This window comes from Saccopteryx leptura, chromosome 4, assembly GCF_036850995.1.
Source record: "Saccopteryx leptura isolate mSacLep1 chromosome 4, mSacLep1_pri_phased_curated, whole genome shotgun sequence".
Classification (NCBI taxonomy): Eukaryota; Metazoa; Chordata; class Mammalia; order Chiroptera; family Emballonuridae; genus Saccopteryx; species Saccopteryx leptura.
The window spans coordinates 152,289,671-152,304,722 of NC_089506.1; the positions used below are offsets into that span (position 1 = coordinate 152,289,671).

The 15,052-nt window shown below is 35.9% G+C and overlaps 1 protein-coding gene across 2 annotated transcripts in view; it reads right to left on the minus strand.

Annotated features, from left to right (window-relative positions):
• Positions 1 to 15,052, minus strand: part of SKIC3 (SKI3 subunit of superkiller complex) — a 99,124-nt gene that overhangs the window by 34,161 nt on the left and 49,911 nt on the right. For both annotated transcript variants that reach the window (XM_066381857.1, XM_066381856.1), the window contains 11 exons: positions 14,639 to 14,741; positions 12,296 to 12,472; positions 12,063 to 12,207; positions 11,820 to 11,898; positions 11,674 to 11,735; positions 11,457 to 11,513; positions 9,698 to 9,766; positions 7,118 to 7,192; positions 6,345 to 6,486; positions 3,312 to 3,405; positions 761 to 838 (listed from right to left, as the gene is read on the minus strand). In XM_066381857.1, the coding sequence (XP_066237954.1) occupies positions 761 to 838; positions 3,312 to 3,405; positions 6,345 to 6,486; positions 7,118 to 7,192; positions 9,698 to 9,766; positions 11,457 to 11,513; positions 11,674 to 11,735; positions 11,820 to 11,898; positions 12,063 to 12,207; positions 12,296 to 12,472; positions 14,639 to 14,741 (1,081 nt within the window). The remainder of the gene's footprint in view (positions 1 to 760; positions 839 to 3,311; positions 3,406 to 6,344; positions 6,487 to 7,117; positions 7,193 to 9,697; positions 9,767 to 11,456; positions 11,514 to 11,673; positions 11,736 to 11,819; positions 11,899 to 12,062; positions 12,208 to 12,295; positions 12,473 to 14,638; positions 14,742 to 15,052) is intronic.

A 15,052-nucleotide genomic window follows, 5' to 3' on the forward strand; every position in this document is an offset into this window, starting at 1 on the left:
GTCTCTCTTGCTAAAAATAAAATCATTTTAATCTTGAGAGTGTGGGTGGGAACTAAAAATTCAAGCAATCTTTGCCTCTAAAATCCAATTTACAAATGTGAAAGAATTTAAAAATCAGTAAAATCAAATATTGATATTTTGATAAAGAGAAGTTACCTTAGATTGTTTATAAATAATTTCAATTTGGGAGCAGCTCTCAACTTAAGGAATGCTTCCTCAGCTTGAGCTGAAAACCTTCCTCTCCTCTCCGAAAACCACTCTGGTGCTAGTTCTACCCTCTAAAACAACTGGATTCATTTTTTAATATATTTTAAAATCTTGTTTGAACTCAGAAGTCTTTGAGAATCTGAAGGAAGCTATGCGGCTCCCTTTCTACATTCAAAATGCACACACAGAGCAATTTTTATGTATTATTTTAAAAGAATTCAGAACATTTCTGAATTCCTAATGTCTAGCCCCAGTTTAAAAATATACAGAAAATCAGAGTAAGTCCAATACTTTCAATTAACTAGGTTTTGATTTATTAGAGACAGCAACTGCCTCTTTTCCAAATTCTCTTATATATAGTGCACCTGCTCAACTCTAAACCTGTTCATGAAGCCGCGTGGAGGTAGGTATTGTTACAGGTGGAGGAAACCGTTAACACAGCCTGCTATTGTGGGAACTGTGTATCCTGGGGAATGTCCCACCTCACTTGACCCACTATTTTCACCAGAAAAATCTAGTAGGGTCACCAAATTAATGGGAAAAATATGCTTACCATAACAATCTGGCATAATTTCTAATTGTGTCATTATAAGTAACTTGATCTTCTGCATTCTGTAACAACAAACTTGCCCTTTTAAGAAAAAGACAAGGTATTTTAAATTATCTATGTGCAATAGCATTCTTTTACCCTTCTTCATTAACTGAATCTAAAGATTTATGTTTTTACTTAATTTTATTAATTCTTTAATATTAGTTATAACACTTACTCATATTTTATTCAACTGCCACCAAAAAAAGAATACTTAATAGATTTTAGATTGTCAGGAAAATTATTTTAATAAAGTAAACCTCGTAAGTGAAATTATTTATCATACTGAGTTTTAAATATTCCAAAAGTCTTAATCTAAATATGAAAAAACTGTGTTAATGATTTAAGTTTTCACATATTTAAACCATATACAAAACACCCTTTGAAATATTTATATACTAGTAGTTTGGGTTAGGAAGCCAGGAAATTGAATGCTTTCATGTGCCATTACCTTTTACATACAAAAATATATTTGGTCACTACTGAGTTTAGGGAAGGGAAAGAGACACCAGGAGTCCTGAAAGGCTTAGAATTAATACTCCAACATGCTGACAGCCCAGATTTTTACCTTCTCATGCTCAGTCCCCTTTGAGCAAGCAGGGAAATGTCTTAACAACTAAAAGGACTGGAATACTTAGTAAGATTTTATTTTATTTTCTCTTTAAACAGGATTAGCCAGGAAGAAATATCCAAGAAAAGCTTCCATTCCCCCTGATGTTAAATGAAAAACAAAAATATGCCAGAAAATCTAAAAGACAGTAATATAGAAACAGCACTATATTAAAAACTACACCTCTGGTTAGATTTATACCTAATGAGTAGTTTCAAACCTCGAATACTTGTTTAAGGCAAAAACTCACAGCAGTCATCAGTGAAGAAAGAGCAGTGCATACACATCCAGTGACTGTGCAGTTACCATCTTAGCTGAAGATATAACCAGTGTCAGATTCACAATATGTGCAATTATAGCAGGGGTCCCCAAACTTTTTACACAGGGGGCCAGTTCACTGTCTCTCAGACCGTTGGAGGGCCGGACTTTAAAAAAAACTATGAACAAATCCCTATGCACACTGCACATATCTTATTTTAAAGTAAAAAAAACAAAACAAAACGGGAACAAATAAAATATTTAAAATAAAGAACAAGTAAATATAAATCAACAAACTGACCAGTATTTCAATGGGAACTATGCTCCTCTCACTGACCACCAATGAAAGAGGTGCCCCTTCCGGAAGTGCGGTGGGGCCAGATAAATGGCCTCAGGGGGCCGCATGCGGCCCTCGGGCCGTAGTTTGGGGACCCCTGAATTATAGTGTGTACCCCAAAACAGCGAGCACCCTAAATCTGTCTAGTTTTCTGTTTAGAAATCCTGACCTCTGTTGCATCCTATTTTATTAAACGGTCTGGTTACTGGTGAGTTTACCGTGACACTGAAGGAAACAGACTGTGGTTTTTCATAACCTCTCCCCACACACCTGGCAGAGTAACTTCTTCATGACAGCCTCCAGTACCATCTAGTGATTACTCCTTTGAACTACAGAGGGATCCATTAAAAAATGGCCAAGTATTTAGGACACCTCAATTATTTCTTAATCTAACAAGGCCTCTTCTAAAATCCATCTATTTAGATTGAGGGCAAGACTGTACCTCAGAGAGCAACAGTTACTTGCTTATTCACAAATCAACTAATTTGAAGAGATAAAACTTCATGTTATCTTCCTTTCCTACCATTCTCCTGACTGGTCACTCCACTAGAGCACACTGTCCTTCTTTCTTCCACATCTCAAGTCCACTCCTGAGTCAGAGCACTTGCTCTCGCTGTTCCTCCTGCCTGGAATGCTCCTGTCCTGACTACCAGGTGGCTTGTAGCTTCACTCATTCAGGCCAGGCCCCACTGCCTCCCTTGTCAACCTATCCCCTCTTAAAACCTACCCCAATTCACTGCCTGCCTCTGTAGTTTCTGATCCCTTACTTTGATTTTCTTTCCTAGCAATGACTACCATCACCGACGTCTCAGAGCTTACCACGTGGCTCCCCCACCAGAACACGAGCTCCCTGAGAAAGGGGGCTGTCTGCTTTAACTCCCCGCTATACTGCCAGTTCCAGGGACGCTGACTGACACACAGCAGTTCAATAAATCACTAATGAAGGGATAAATAAATGAGATTCAAGTGATTCAAATATATCATGTTCTGATTTCTTCTCTGAATAAATACATGCATTTAATAAAGCTAGACAAAGTCTAAAGGGATGGATTTTTCTAAAACAAAATCTGAGGGGTTTTTTGTTTGGTTTTGTTTTTCTCTTTCACTCTCTCTCTCAGGTTAAGCAATAGAAACCAGAATAGAGCTGAAAATTTGAACTGTATATTGTCACCTTCAAAGATGTAATAATAAGTTAATAAAAGACTAAGAAAGAAGCCAACACATTTATTTAGTACTTTCTTCATGAAAATGAAACTAAACAAAGATGAATGGCAAAACAGGACAGCCTTTCCATGCCGCGCCGAGCTTACCTGTGGTACGCCTCTGCTGCTTCCTTTCTCAGCTGTAGATGTTCGTTTAAATAACCCAACATTGTGAAAGCTGGAGCATAATTCTGAATTCTTTCTGGAAATCCAAAAATATCTTTTCCTTATATGTACGTAATGGTAGTGTGTGTAAAATATTTGTTTTATTTTCAATTTTTTCAATATTTTAAATACCAGATTATCTCCTGAGATCCCTAGAATTGTTAAGGATAGTACTGTAGTCTGAGATCTTGACCATAAAATACCAGTAATCATTTTATAATTCTTCTAAATTATTGAATAACAATTATACCTATTATCTACTTATGTTCTAAAGTTTAAACATTTTTATTCTTAATGGTATAATAATTTGAACATGTACCTCATGTTAAAACTATTTATTTATAAGGAAAATTTAGTTCTTCCTCTAATCACTAAAACTTTCTGTGATTGCCTGACCAGGCCAGGTGGCGAAGTGGATAGAGCATCGGACTCGGATGCGAAGGACCCAGGTTTGAAACCCTGAGGTCGCCAGCTTGAGCACTGGCTCATCTGGTTTGAACAAAGCTCACCAGCTTGGACCCAAGGTTGCTGGCTTGAGAAGGGGTTACTCGGTCTGCTGAAGGCCCACGGTCAAGGCACATATAAGAAAGCAATCAATGAACAACTAAGGTGTTGCAACGAAAAACTGATGATTGATGCTTCTCATCTCTCTCTGTTTCTGTCTGTCTGTCCCTATCTATCACTCTCTCTGACTCTCTGTCTCTGTAAAAAAAAACTTACTGTGATTAATTTTAGCCACAATTTTTCTTGGTGGTTGTGTTCCAATTTCTGTATGTCTTTTAAAAAAATTATAACTCAGTACTGTACACTAGAAACAGAGGATGACTTAGGTATTACCAATGTAGCATTTTAAAATTTTAATGTCAAAAACACCTTGCATCTAATAATGTACAAAAAAGAAACACATCTGATCTCATTAAAAGTAGTACATCCCTTAAATTGTTTAACAAAATTTAGTGTAATTATAACATATGCGATAGTTAGGTTTTAATATTAAAGCATAAGGTAAAAATCACATAGTCAAAGTTATTCTTGAAAAATCCTAATGTTACCACACAAGGAGAGAGTCACCACAACTGAGCCAGACTGAGTAAGAGATCTGTGCCATCCATACACACTCACCATGAGCAGTCAGCAGGACAGGGGAAGAGATTGTACTCACTCTGTATTACACCATTTTCTACTTTATTTATTTAGTATTTTGTTGGTTAAGCACATGTAGCTGAATTTGTTAAATGAGTATGTTTATCATTATGACAGCACTATAGAGTTAAAAATGTAGCTTAGTAAAACAGTGAGGAAATAATTTGTTGGTTATACCCAGAGGCAGATTAAGGTAGGCTGAGGTCCTGGCGCAGAAGAAAATATTGGACCCCTTACATTAGCAAAAAATGTCAAGTTGGGGTTTTGCAGGGCCCTTCAGAAGTTGGGGCCCAGGGTGCACACTGGGTGCACTTGCTGTTAAATCTGCCTCTGGTTATACCAGGTATCTGAATTTTGTAGAAAGCTAAAGATTTACCTCTTCACATAAATCCTTTATAAATGGTATCCATTGTATAAGGAAACCTATCAATAAAATTTCCGATCACACATCTTCTCAAGGCTCTAGGTATTCACTGGATTCACTCATTCTGGTACACAGATAACACGCTGATGTCCCAAAGTGCTGACCTGTAAGCTAAGTGCAGTCCACTCAAGTGCCCCAGGCTCAATGCAGGAAGAGTATTACAATCCTTTCAATATCTATGATGAGGCATTTTCTCTCCTACTTTTCACAATTTATCTGAGTTTTTATATTATACAGCTGCCAATATTCCTGCTTAAACTCATTGCTTCCTTAGAATTTTGTCAAAAGATAAAAACAATGCTAGTAAAACTAACATTTCTTGAGGGTGTAGGGTATGCCAGGTACTCTGCATATTTTGTATAAATTATCTTATTTAAACTCTAAGCAGTCAATATTTTCATTATTGTATTATAGGGGGGAAAACTAAAATTCTGTTTGGTTATATGCCCAAAAATTTTATCATGGCTACTAAGTTATGAAGCACAGATTAAAATTCAATAGTAGTTTGATTATGGGAAGGAAATTATTATAATAGATGGTAAATAAAACTTCACCATTCTGCCCTTTTCTTAGGCCTAAATATATTTTCCAATATCTTAAAGAAAAATCAGGTGTTAAAGAAGGAGGTTCAAGGCACTGGATTTGGAACTTACAGCGTATTACCTCATTTAATTCTCACATCTCCACAACCTTGGTATTACTATCTGTGGGACAGCTGTGTTAGGCTTGCTCACTGGTTTACTGGCTGCAAGCCCTCTGCCTGATTGGTACGTGAGTGAGTGAGTGTATGGCTGCACCACGTGTGTATGGCCTATATATAGCTATGGGTGCTTGTGCTCAGGGGGACTGCGGATGGCGGATTGCCTGCCCACCACAGTGAGGGGTGATTTTTGCTGTTTTTTTGCCAGAGGTTTCCCCTACCTATGTGCTTGCCCGCCATTGTGAGACTGAGACTCTATTAGATGGAATGGCCCAGTGTTTTCTGGCTCCACAGTTTCTCTATCATCTGCCCGAATCCAATGTGGACCTGCCTGGCTTCAGCCACCAGCATTACACTATCTACTTTTCAAGGTTAACAGAAGTTAATAGAAGTAAAATACTTGGCCTAAGACCATGGAAGAAGTAAATGTCAGAGCTAGAACAGCAGCAACTCAGGCACTTTGGGCTCCAAAATGCTTTCCATTACGACATAGAAATCATTTTTATCTTGAATCATTAGCCAACATGTTATCCCTCTTCAAAAGTCTTTATCACAGTTTAAAAAGTAAACTGCAGGTCACCGGGAATCAAAAAGGCAAATTCATATCTTAAGAAACACTAATACTATACTTAATTTGGAATTAATTTTTTAAATTAATTTATTTGTTTCAACAGTTATTAAAGTATCTTGCCATTTAAAGGTGCCTTACCTACGTATTTACTCAAAACCACCTGCGCTGCCGGGATAGCATTCATCTGGAGGATGTTGTACCGGTACAGTTCTGTTTCTCGGTTGCTTTTATCTTGCAGTGTTGTACAGACCCAATATGCATAACCTATTGCTCCCTCAGTCTTAAAAAAGCCAAAGTTAACAAGTGGTCACAGGGTAATAAATATGCCAAGAAAAATTAAAAAGTCAAACAACACACTTCAACACAGTACATAATACATCTTAGTCTTAAGTCAACTGTTAAGTGCTGTTACAGGGTCACTAAGACACAACACAGCTAAGAACATATTTGTATCACTTGCTTCAACGCTAAGTAAAAGAATCAAATTGGATAATTAAGGGCAGAACACAGACTCCACCTGATGGGTTACTTTGCTTCTTCTCAGCACCATTCCCACATGTCAAAGTATCAATTACCAATCAAACGATTTATAAAGCACTTTCATAATTAATCTAGAAATATCAACCAAGTCTAGTCTTTATCTTAAGTTTATCTTTTCTAGAGTCTTGGTTTCTATTCTGCATGACCACTACAGCATCTACTAAATCCCAATATCATTTCTTCATCAGATCTTGAAAGATAGGAAGATGCAAATGAGAAGTTCTTTAATTAAAGATAGCTCATCTGCTTCTAAGAAAGAATAAAAAGTAGAGACAAGGGCTGTATTAACATTTGATACCACTAAGTATCCACTTTCTCAACAAGGATAATACTCATTAAACAAGCCTCAAGAAAAATGCTCAAAATCTTACATGCATACTGAGTTCTGTAGTGTGCCTGAAAAGATCCATGGTGTCATAACTTCCAACTATCTCTGCAATAAGAGCCTATAAAAAAAAAAAAGAGGTTCTTAATGTGATTAAAAGGAATCATCATCATCATCATATATGAAACTGGAAAATATGTTTAAAAGCTGTGCTTAAAAACAAAGTTAATCTCAATGTCAGTCTTGTCTACCATCTTCCTGTGGCTCAGACGGTAAGAATGACTTATTAAACTGACCCTCAGGATGACAAATACTTCCAGAATTCCTTCTTTAACCTTCTCCCTTCTCTCTCACCCTTAATTTATTCACACTAGTTTTTTCTGGAGCAGGATTATTAATCCCAGGATCACCTCAGATTCACCTGGGTAGCTTTATTAAAAAGAGGTCTTCACTCTTTTAGTCTCCATAGGTATGGGGTAGAGTCAAAACATGTTTATTTTTTAAAACTCTATCAGGATTTTAAATATTACAGCTATGCTTCTGATTGAAAGACTATGTAATAAATTAAAGTTACTTTCAAGCTCATCTACCTTTTTAAAAAAATCAGGGTTCTGTTATCAGACATTAGTAATATTATTAAGAAATTAATATTGTCTCACATCTTTTGTTGGCATTTTGATTAAATCTACCAGTTATTTCCTGAAATAAATTATTTTTAAGAACTAAAATATTTGAAAAATAAAATACTTTGAGGCCCTGGCTGGTTGGCTCAGTGGTAGAGCATCAGCTCAGTGTGTGGAAGTCCTGGGTTCAATTCTCAGCCAGGGCACACAGGAGAAGCACTCATCTGCTTCTCCACCCCTCTCCCTCTCCTTCCTCTCTCTCTCTCTTCCCCTGCAGCCAAGGCTCCACTGGAGCAAAGTTGGCCCGGGCGCTGAGGATGGCTCTATGGCCTCCGCCTCAGGCTCTAGAATGGCTCTGATTACAACGGAGCAATGCCTCAGATGGGCAGAGCATCGCCTCCGGTGGGCATTCCAGATGGATCGCAGTCAGGCGCGTGCGGGAGTCTGTTTGTCTGCCTCCCTCCCCCCCCCCCCCCCCCCCCCCCCGCTTCTCACTTCAGAAAAATACAAAATAATAAATAAATAAATAAATAAATAAATAAATGCTTTGCCTGACCAGGTGATAACGCAGTGGATAGAGCATGGACAGAGTAGACTGGGACGCAGAGGACTCAGGTTCAAAACTCCAAGGTTGCCAGCTTGAGCGCAGGCCCATTTGGCTTGAATGCAGGCTTGCCAGCTTGAGTGTGGGGTCGCTGGCTTGAGCGCGGGATCATAGACATGACCCAATGGTCACTGGCTTGAGCCCAAAGGTTGCTGGCTTGAGCCCAAGGTCACTGACTAGAGCCCAAGGTCACTGGCTTGAGCAAGGGGTCAATGGCTCAGCTGTAGCCTCCCAGTCAAGGCTACAATGAGAAAGCAATCAATGAACAACTAAGGTGCCAAAATGAAGAATTGATGCTTCTCATCTCTCTCCTTCCTGTTTGTTCCTATCTGTCCCTGACTCTGATTCTGTCTCTCTCGCTAAAAAATTTTTAAAAATAAAATAAATACTGTTTTTCTGATGACACCCAAGATGTATGACCCTAGAGCAGTGCTACTCAGAGTGAAGTCCTTGGACTACCAGTAGCAGCTGCAGCAGCATCCCTTGGAAATAGTTAGAAATGCAAATTCTTGAGCCCCTGAGTTCAATTTACCCAGAGATCAGTATAGCAATGCCATTGTTTCCAGTTGCCACCAGTTAATGGGACAGAGTCTGCCTTTCTAACTCTGCTTACTTCACCAACTAACTAAAATTAGACCCAAGGCTCAAAAGTACAATAAAAAGATAATCAAAACCTGGATTAATGATTTTCTGACATGGGTGATGCTTCTACTATTCTATGAACCAAAAAAATCAATGACTTACTAATTCATTACAATTTCTTACCTAGACAGGACAAGAAGGCCACTCAGTCAAATCCCCTTCCTTTTCGGGTAAGAAAATAAAAATCCAGTAGTTTTGTTGAGATTAAACAGCCAGTCAGTGACAGACTCAGACTCATAACCAGTACACTGACTACTATTTGACTGTTGAAAAAACTACACTTTTCTTTTTGCCAGGGGTGGGGTGCTCATAAACAAGCACCAAATCGAGCATGAAGATTTTATAGAGAATATGAGACACAGTCAAAATGACCTGTAAAAATGGTAATTTGGGGGTTGGGGGAAATGTGCATTAACAGAATTCTTGACTATTTTTTAAGCTTAATAATGTCAGGCTAATAAGGTTCAAAGCCTCTCAAATCAAAGCTTAATCATTACAAGCTTTATGACCTTGGGCACAATACTTGGAGACCTCTGAGCTTCATTTTCTACATCTATAAAAAGTTTAACAACTACCACCAACTCAAAGGACTGTAAAGATTAACTGAAATAATGAATACAAAAATCCTAGCATAGTAATGAGCAAAAAGTAAGTGTTGTCATCATCATTGTTATTTATATTAATAGGTTATACCACTTTATATTAATAACTATTTATATCAACAGAATTATTAATAACTATATGTTATATACCTTACCTGTCCAATCCAGCACATTAAATAAGATGGATCAAGGGATTGAGCCATTTTGAAAGCTTCATGAGCTTGCTAAGAAAAAAAGGCAAGAAAATACTACATCAAGTTATTTTACAAATTTAATATTAAATTGTTTATGTTAAAAAAGCATAGAATAAGAAAAGTCAGACTTATCAACATAAACACATATGAACCTAAAACTTTACTGTTAAAATACAATTATCAAAGCTAAAAACAGTGTTTCACTAGAACACACATGGGGACAACTGATTTCTCCACACGTTCAGGGGTTTTGGTCCCCAGCAAAAAGGCAATATAGATGTCCATTAAATAGTCAGTAGAACTTTTAACCAATTACCCATATATTTCCCAGCCACAGGTGTGAAGGAAGTGACTAAGTAAGGCCATAGCTATTCCCTGCTCTGTGAGCTTAACTGGGTGGATAAAAACTAGAACCCACGAGGTCTGAGATATATACCATATTTCCCATGTATAAGCCACACCTTAATTTTGGGGCCTGAAATTTGAAAAAAATGTATTACATAAAGTTATTGAACTCAAGTTTTATTCATTATAAAATTCATACAACTCCTCATCACTGTCAAAACTCCCATCCATTAGCTTGTCCTCATCTGTGTCTGATGACGAATCACTGTCTTCAAAATGAGCACAAAAACAGGTGCAAAAAAGCGGGAAATCCATATTAAAAAATCTATAACCACTGTATAAGACGTACCCAGTTTTTAGATCCCAAATTTCTCCGGAAAAGGTATGTCTTATACATGGGAAATACAGTACCCGCTACTGGACAAAAGCAGTGGTTGACATAATCTGTGCTAAATAGTCAGAAAATTTTAAAGACACCTCACTTGGACACATAAAGGTACATGACTTTTTTTTCCTGCTACAAAAAATAACTTATATGCTGCTTTGTATTTCCTTCTCAATAATCTAGGTGTGGCAGGAAGCTGTCTTACATTTCCTCTAAAAAGGTAAGCTAACGGGCAACTGTGCCAATGTTCATAAAACTGCACTTGTTTATTAACTAAGACTTTCATTTACACTAAAAAATATTTCCTCACACTTTAAAATCCACGTTAATATTTTCCTTCATTCTATTTGCAGTCTTTTAAAGTAATCTCTGCTGTGATGTAATATATTCCTGAGAATATTACTGAAGCTATTTTAAAAGGATGATGACATTCAGTATACTGGCTGAAACACAAAACATTAGATACAGATATGTTAATCTGTAGATGTACAGAAATGTCTAAACATGACCTACAAACACATGCCCAATTCTCTACCATGTAACTGTTCAAGTACAACAAATTACATTGTGGATTTTAAAAGGAATTACAACGGCTAAAGCCAAATCTAATCACTGAAGCAAATGCTAAATGTAAGCTGCTAGAGTACCAGTCATTTCCCTTTCCCAACACAGCCTAGATGGGCGTCCTCTACAACAAGCACAGATACTAAGAAAAACACCCAGATAAGTCAGAGAATTGTTTTAAACTCTAAATGAAAAACCAACATAATAACACCAAAAATTCTTGAGTGGGTGGAAAGGAAAATATGTCTTAAACATTCATTATTCAATAACAATCTGAATCCATTAATTATCTAGCATATTAGATAGCACACTGGAGAGAGAACAATGTACAACATATTTCTCCACAAGAAGTTGCACTATTATAAAGAGATCATATACAGAAAATGTTCTTTATAGTTAATATGATAAAACAAACAAAACATTTACCTCAATGTTTTCATTTGAAAGGTATAACACTCCCAAGTTGGTCCATGCAACAGCATTCTAAAAAAAAAAATGTATGTATAAAAATCAGGTTCCTTCTCTATATGGAAGTCTCAGAATATTTATTAACACCAATTTTGAAGTGCGTTTTCAAACTATAGAAATGATCCCTGAAAGTATAGTCTTGAAGTGCGTTTTCACAAACACACAGAACACTCACAATTTGCTCCGACTGGATTGATTTGATGAAACAATGCTGAGCAAGAGCATAATTTCCAATACCTAAAAAAATAGAATTTGATGAAACTAAACATTACCTGAAACAGGCAATCTTCTAAAATTATTGAAGTATCACTCGAGTCTTACCACTGTGACATGAAACCACACCAAGAGCATTCCAGTATAAGTGATTATCACTGTTGAGTCTCACGGCCTTTTTCAGACACTGAAAAGTAAAAGTAGATAAATTTTTATTTCCTGGAACATCAGCATTTATATCAAGTTAAATGTGGTTTATGTGAAAACACTATAGTATTTACTTTATCAAACCATCTTTCAGAAAGCATTCAGTGTTTTTTTTAATTTATAAGAAATTTCTCAAAACCGTACATGTAAAGATTTCTCCAGCAACAATTTAAGATCATTCATGTTGCTGCCTGTTTCTGCTAGATGTTGCGCTTGGCGATAATAATTAATTCCAAGATCACACCATGTATTAGATGTAGACATCAGTTTTAATGCACGCCCATAACACCTATGGAAAAATAAAAGTGAATGTTATGTTTTGTTATAATGTCCTAATTTGATTTGAATGTCATTATCAGACAATCTTTGTAAATTACCTTCCTCCAAGATGGAGGAGCTCATTTTTCTTTAATACTTGTTTTCCTTCTTTCTGACCTAAAAGGACTCCTGAAACATTCACATTCACTTTAGATGGTGAGACAGCATACAGACTGGTACAAGCATCCCCAACTAGCTTCCAAAGGCAAGACACATCAGCTCGAAGCTGCAGAGCCCTGAAAAACAAGTGTGATTTTTAAAAATTATTTACAAAAAGTATAGCATTTATCTTCCTCATTATTACCTATAATTAAAAGAGAAAAACCATACATACAATTCTGAGTAAGAGCTACTTTTTATATTAAATGCAGAGAATGATTTACCAAATTTCCTCTAACTGAATTACATCTTTTAACCTCCCTAACAGGAAGAAGGAAGGGAGAAAAGGAGGAGTTGATTGTTTTAAGTGCCAGAAACGTCACAAACATTTCTTTGATACTCTTCATTATTTTTGTTAGAAATAGCAGAAATTACACAAATAAATCAGTAAATTTTTCAGAACCAATTTACCTTTAATATTGACTTTTTTAAAACTATGCTCTTTGTGCAACTCCTCTAACAGCTGAATATGATAAGCTCAAGGTTTTGCTTTCAGATCTTCCACAAATAAAAAAGACTAGTAACAGTATGACATATCAGATATATGTGCTGGTCCAAAAGAATTTTTACTCTCAGAGACCAATATCAAAAATATAAACATAAAAATGTGAAAATCCATATTTATTGAAGCAAGTAAGACTAAATGAACAAGCTTGAAAAGTAAACATCGTTATCATAATTATCATTAATTATGATGATAAAAATCACTTTGTTTTAGAATGAGAAAAATCTAAGCTACACATTTAATTTTTCTCTTCTCAAGATCTTATAAATAAAACATAGTCATTTAATTTAAGCCAAATCTTGATAATCAGCTATCACAAACAGCTATGTTACTGGCAGATGAACAAGCAGATGGAACATTTTTCATAGCCTTTTCTACTCATGGAGCCCAGCCAAAAATAATTTTCCAATGTCTTTCAGAGAAGTAAGATTAATTATTGCAGTTATCACTGAAAGCCCCTCGTGTGGACCAGGAAGAACAATACTAATTGTGGTTCCTTTGCCTAAATAACTTAGTATAAATTCTAAAATTGAGAACATAATAAAAAATAAAAAACCAGACATAAAAGAAGAGAAACAAGTCATTTTAACAGCCTATCCACTTATTGAACTTAAAGTTCAATAAAAAAATATTGAACTTTAACATCTGAAGTGAAATAACGTTTACACCCTTACACAAGAATTGTGGTACTATGAACTTTTAAGTATAGAAGTAAATATAAATTTGGGGCTTATCACTTTAAAAGTTTTATATACTTCCTCATAATTGGTTGTGAGTGCTATATGCTTTCCAGAACAAATTTTCTCAATACTAAGGAAGGCAGTATTTTTAGCTTAAGTATCATCACTCAAAGGTTCACATTTATGCTTAATTATAGTTCAAAGGATGCCTTTTTCACAATACTTCCCTTTTTAAAAAGGGCTATATTATGCGAGACTTGAAGAGTAGCAATAACAATCAATGGGAAAAGAAAGGCTAAGGTTTTCATTTCACACTGGTTCATATTCACAGCAAAGCAACCCTGAAGTAACCAAATCAAGACGGAGCAGAGAAGGCAAGTAGGAAAAAGAAGGAATGCACAAAAAGTTTAAGGGCAAAAAATTAAACGTATGACTAACTTGTGGACTTGTTAAAGCCATCTATCACAAATAACATTCTACCTAGCTAATGAATTTACAATTCTATAAAATATCACGTTTACCCAAATTTTTCTGATTCCTTTGTTGTTATTAGACATCACTTTTTTGCTACACAGCATCTCTCCAGGAGCCATCAGATTACTCATTTCCCTAAACCTTAGGCCCTCCCAATAAGCTTAAAATAAGCCCTTACCACTGAGCACCTGAAGCCCTATTTCTAATCGTTCCAATTCTAGACTCTCACGTAGCTAGGCCTACTGAAAGAACACTAACCCATGGTTATCAGAACTGCTGCTCCACCAGCAGACGGCTTCTTCCTCCCACCCTTCCAAGCATTCAGCATGTCAGCTACTTAAGAGCAAGAAATTGTACCTGTTCCCCAGTGCAAAATTAATACAATATGTATTAGAGTATATTCCAGAATTAATTGGCTAGTCTGTTATTCTTTATGTTTGCTATTCCGAATAATGGTTCCTATATCTAACAAAAGAAACATAAGATGTTCCTTTACTTTAAGTAGAATTTATTCTAAATTTATCTTTATAACAATGCTAAGAAAACAAACACAATGAATGACAGAATAATACTATAATACTAACCAAGTAAAATATTCCAGTGCTTTTTCTATGTAGTCTACAGCTTTCCCATCAAGATAATCGACTAGAGCTGCTTTTGCCATCATGAGGTGGCATTCACCCAAACCTAAAATCAGGTAAGTTTGTAGTTGTTAAAACATGTAAAAGATACACTTAGAAGAACTGCAAATAAATTTGTATAGTTTTTGAAACCTGTAAAAGAAACAGATACAGTAAACTCCAAATAAATTTATATTAAAACTTTCTAGAAAATAAAACTTAATAGTATTTTATAAAAATTATCTTTAAGCATGGTCTTATGCACATTTAGCAAGGAATTGAAATATATAGCAGCATTCGACTGGAATAAATATGTACTAAAAGAAATAAAAACTATATATGAAACCTAAGAATTTCCTTGACTCTGGGTAAGTTACC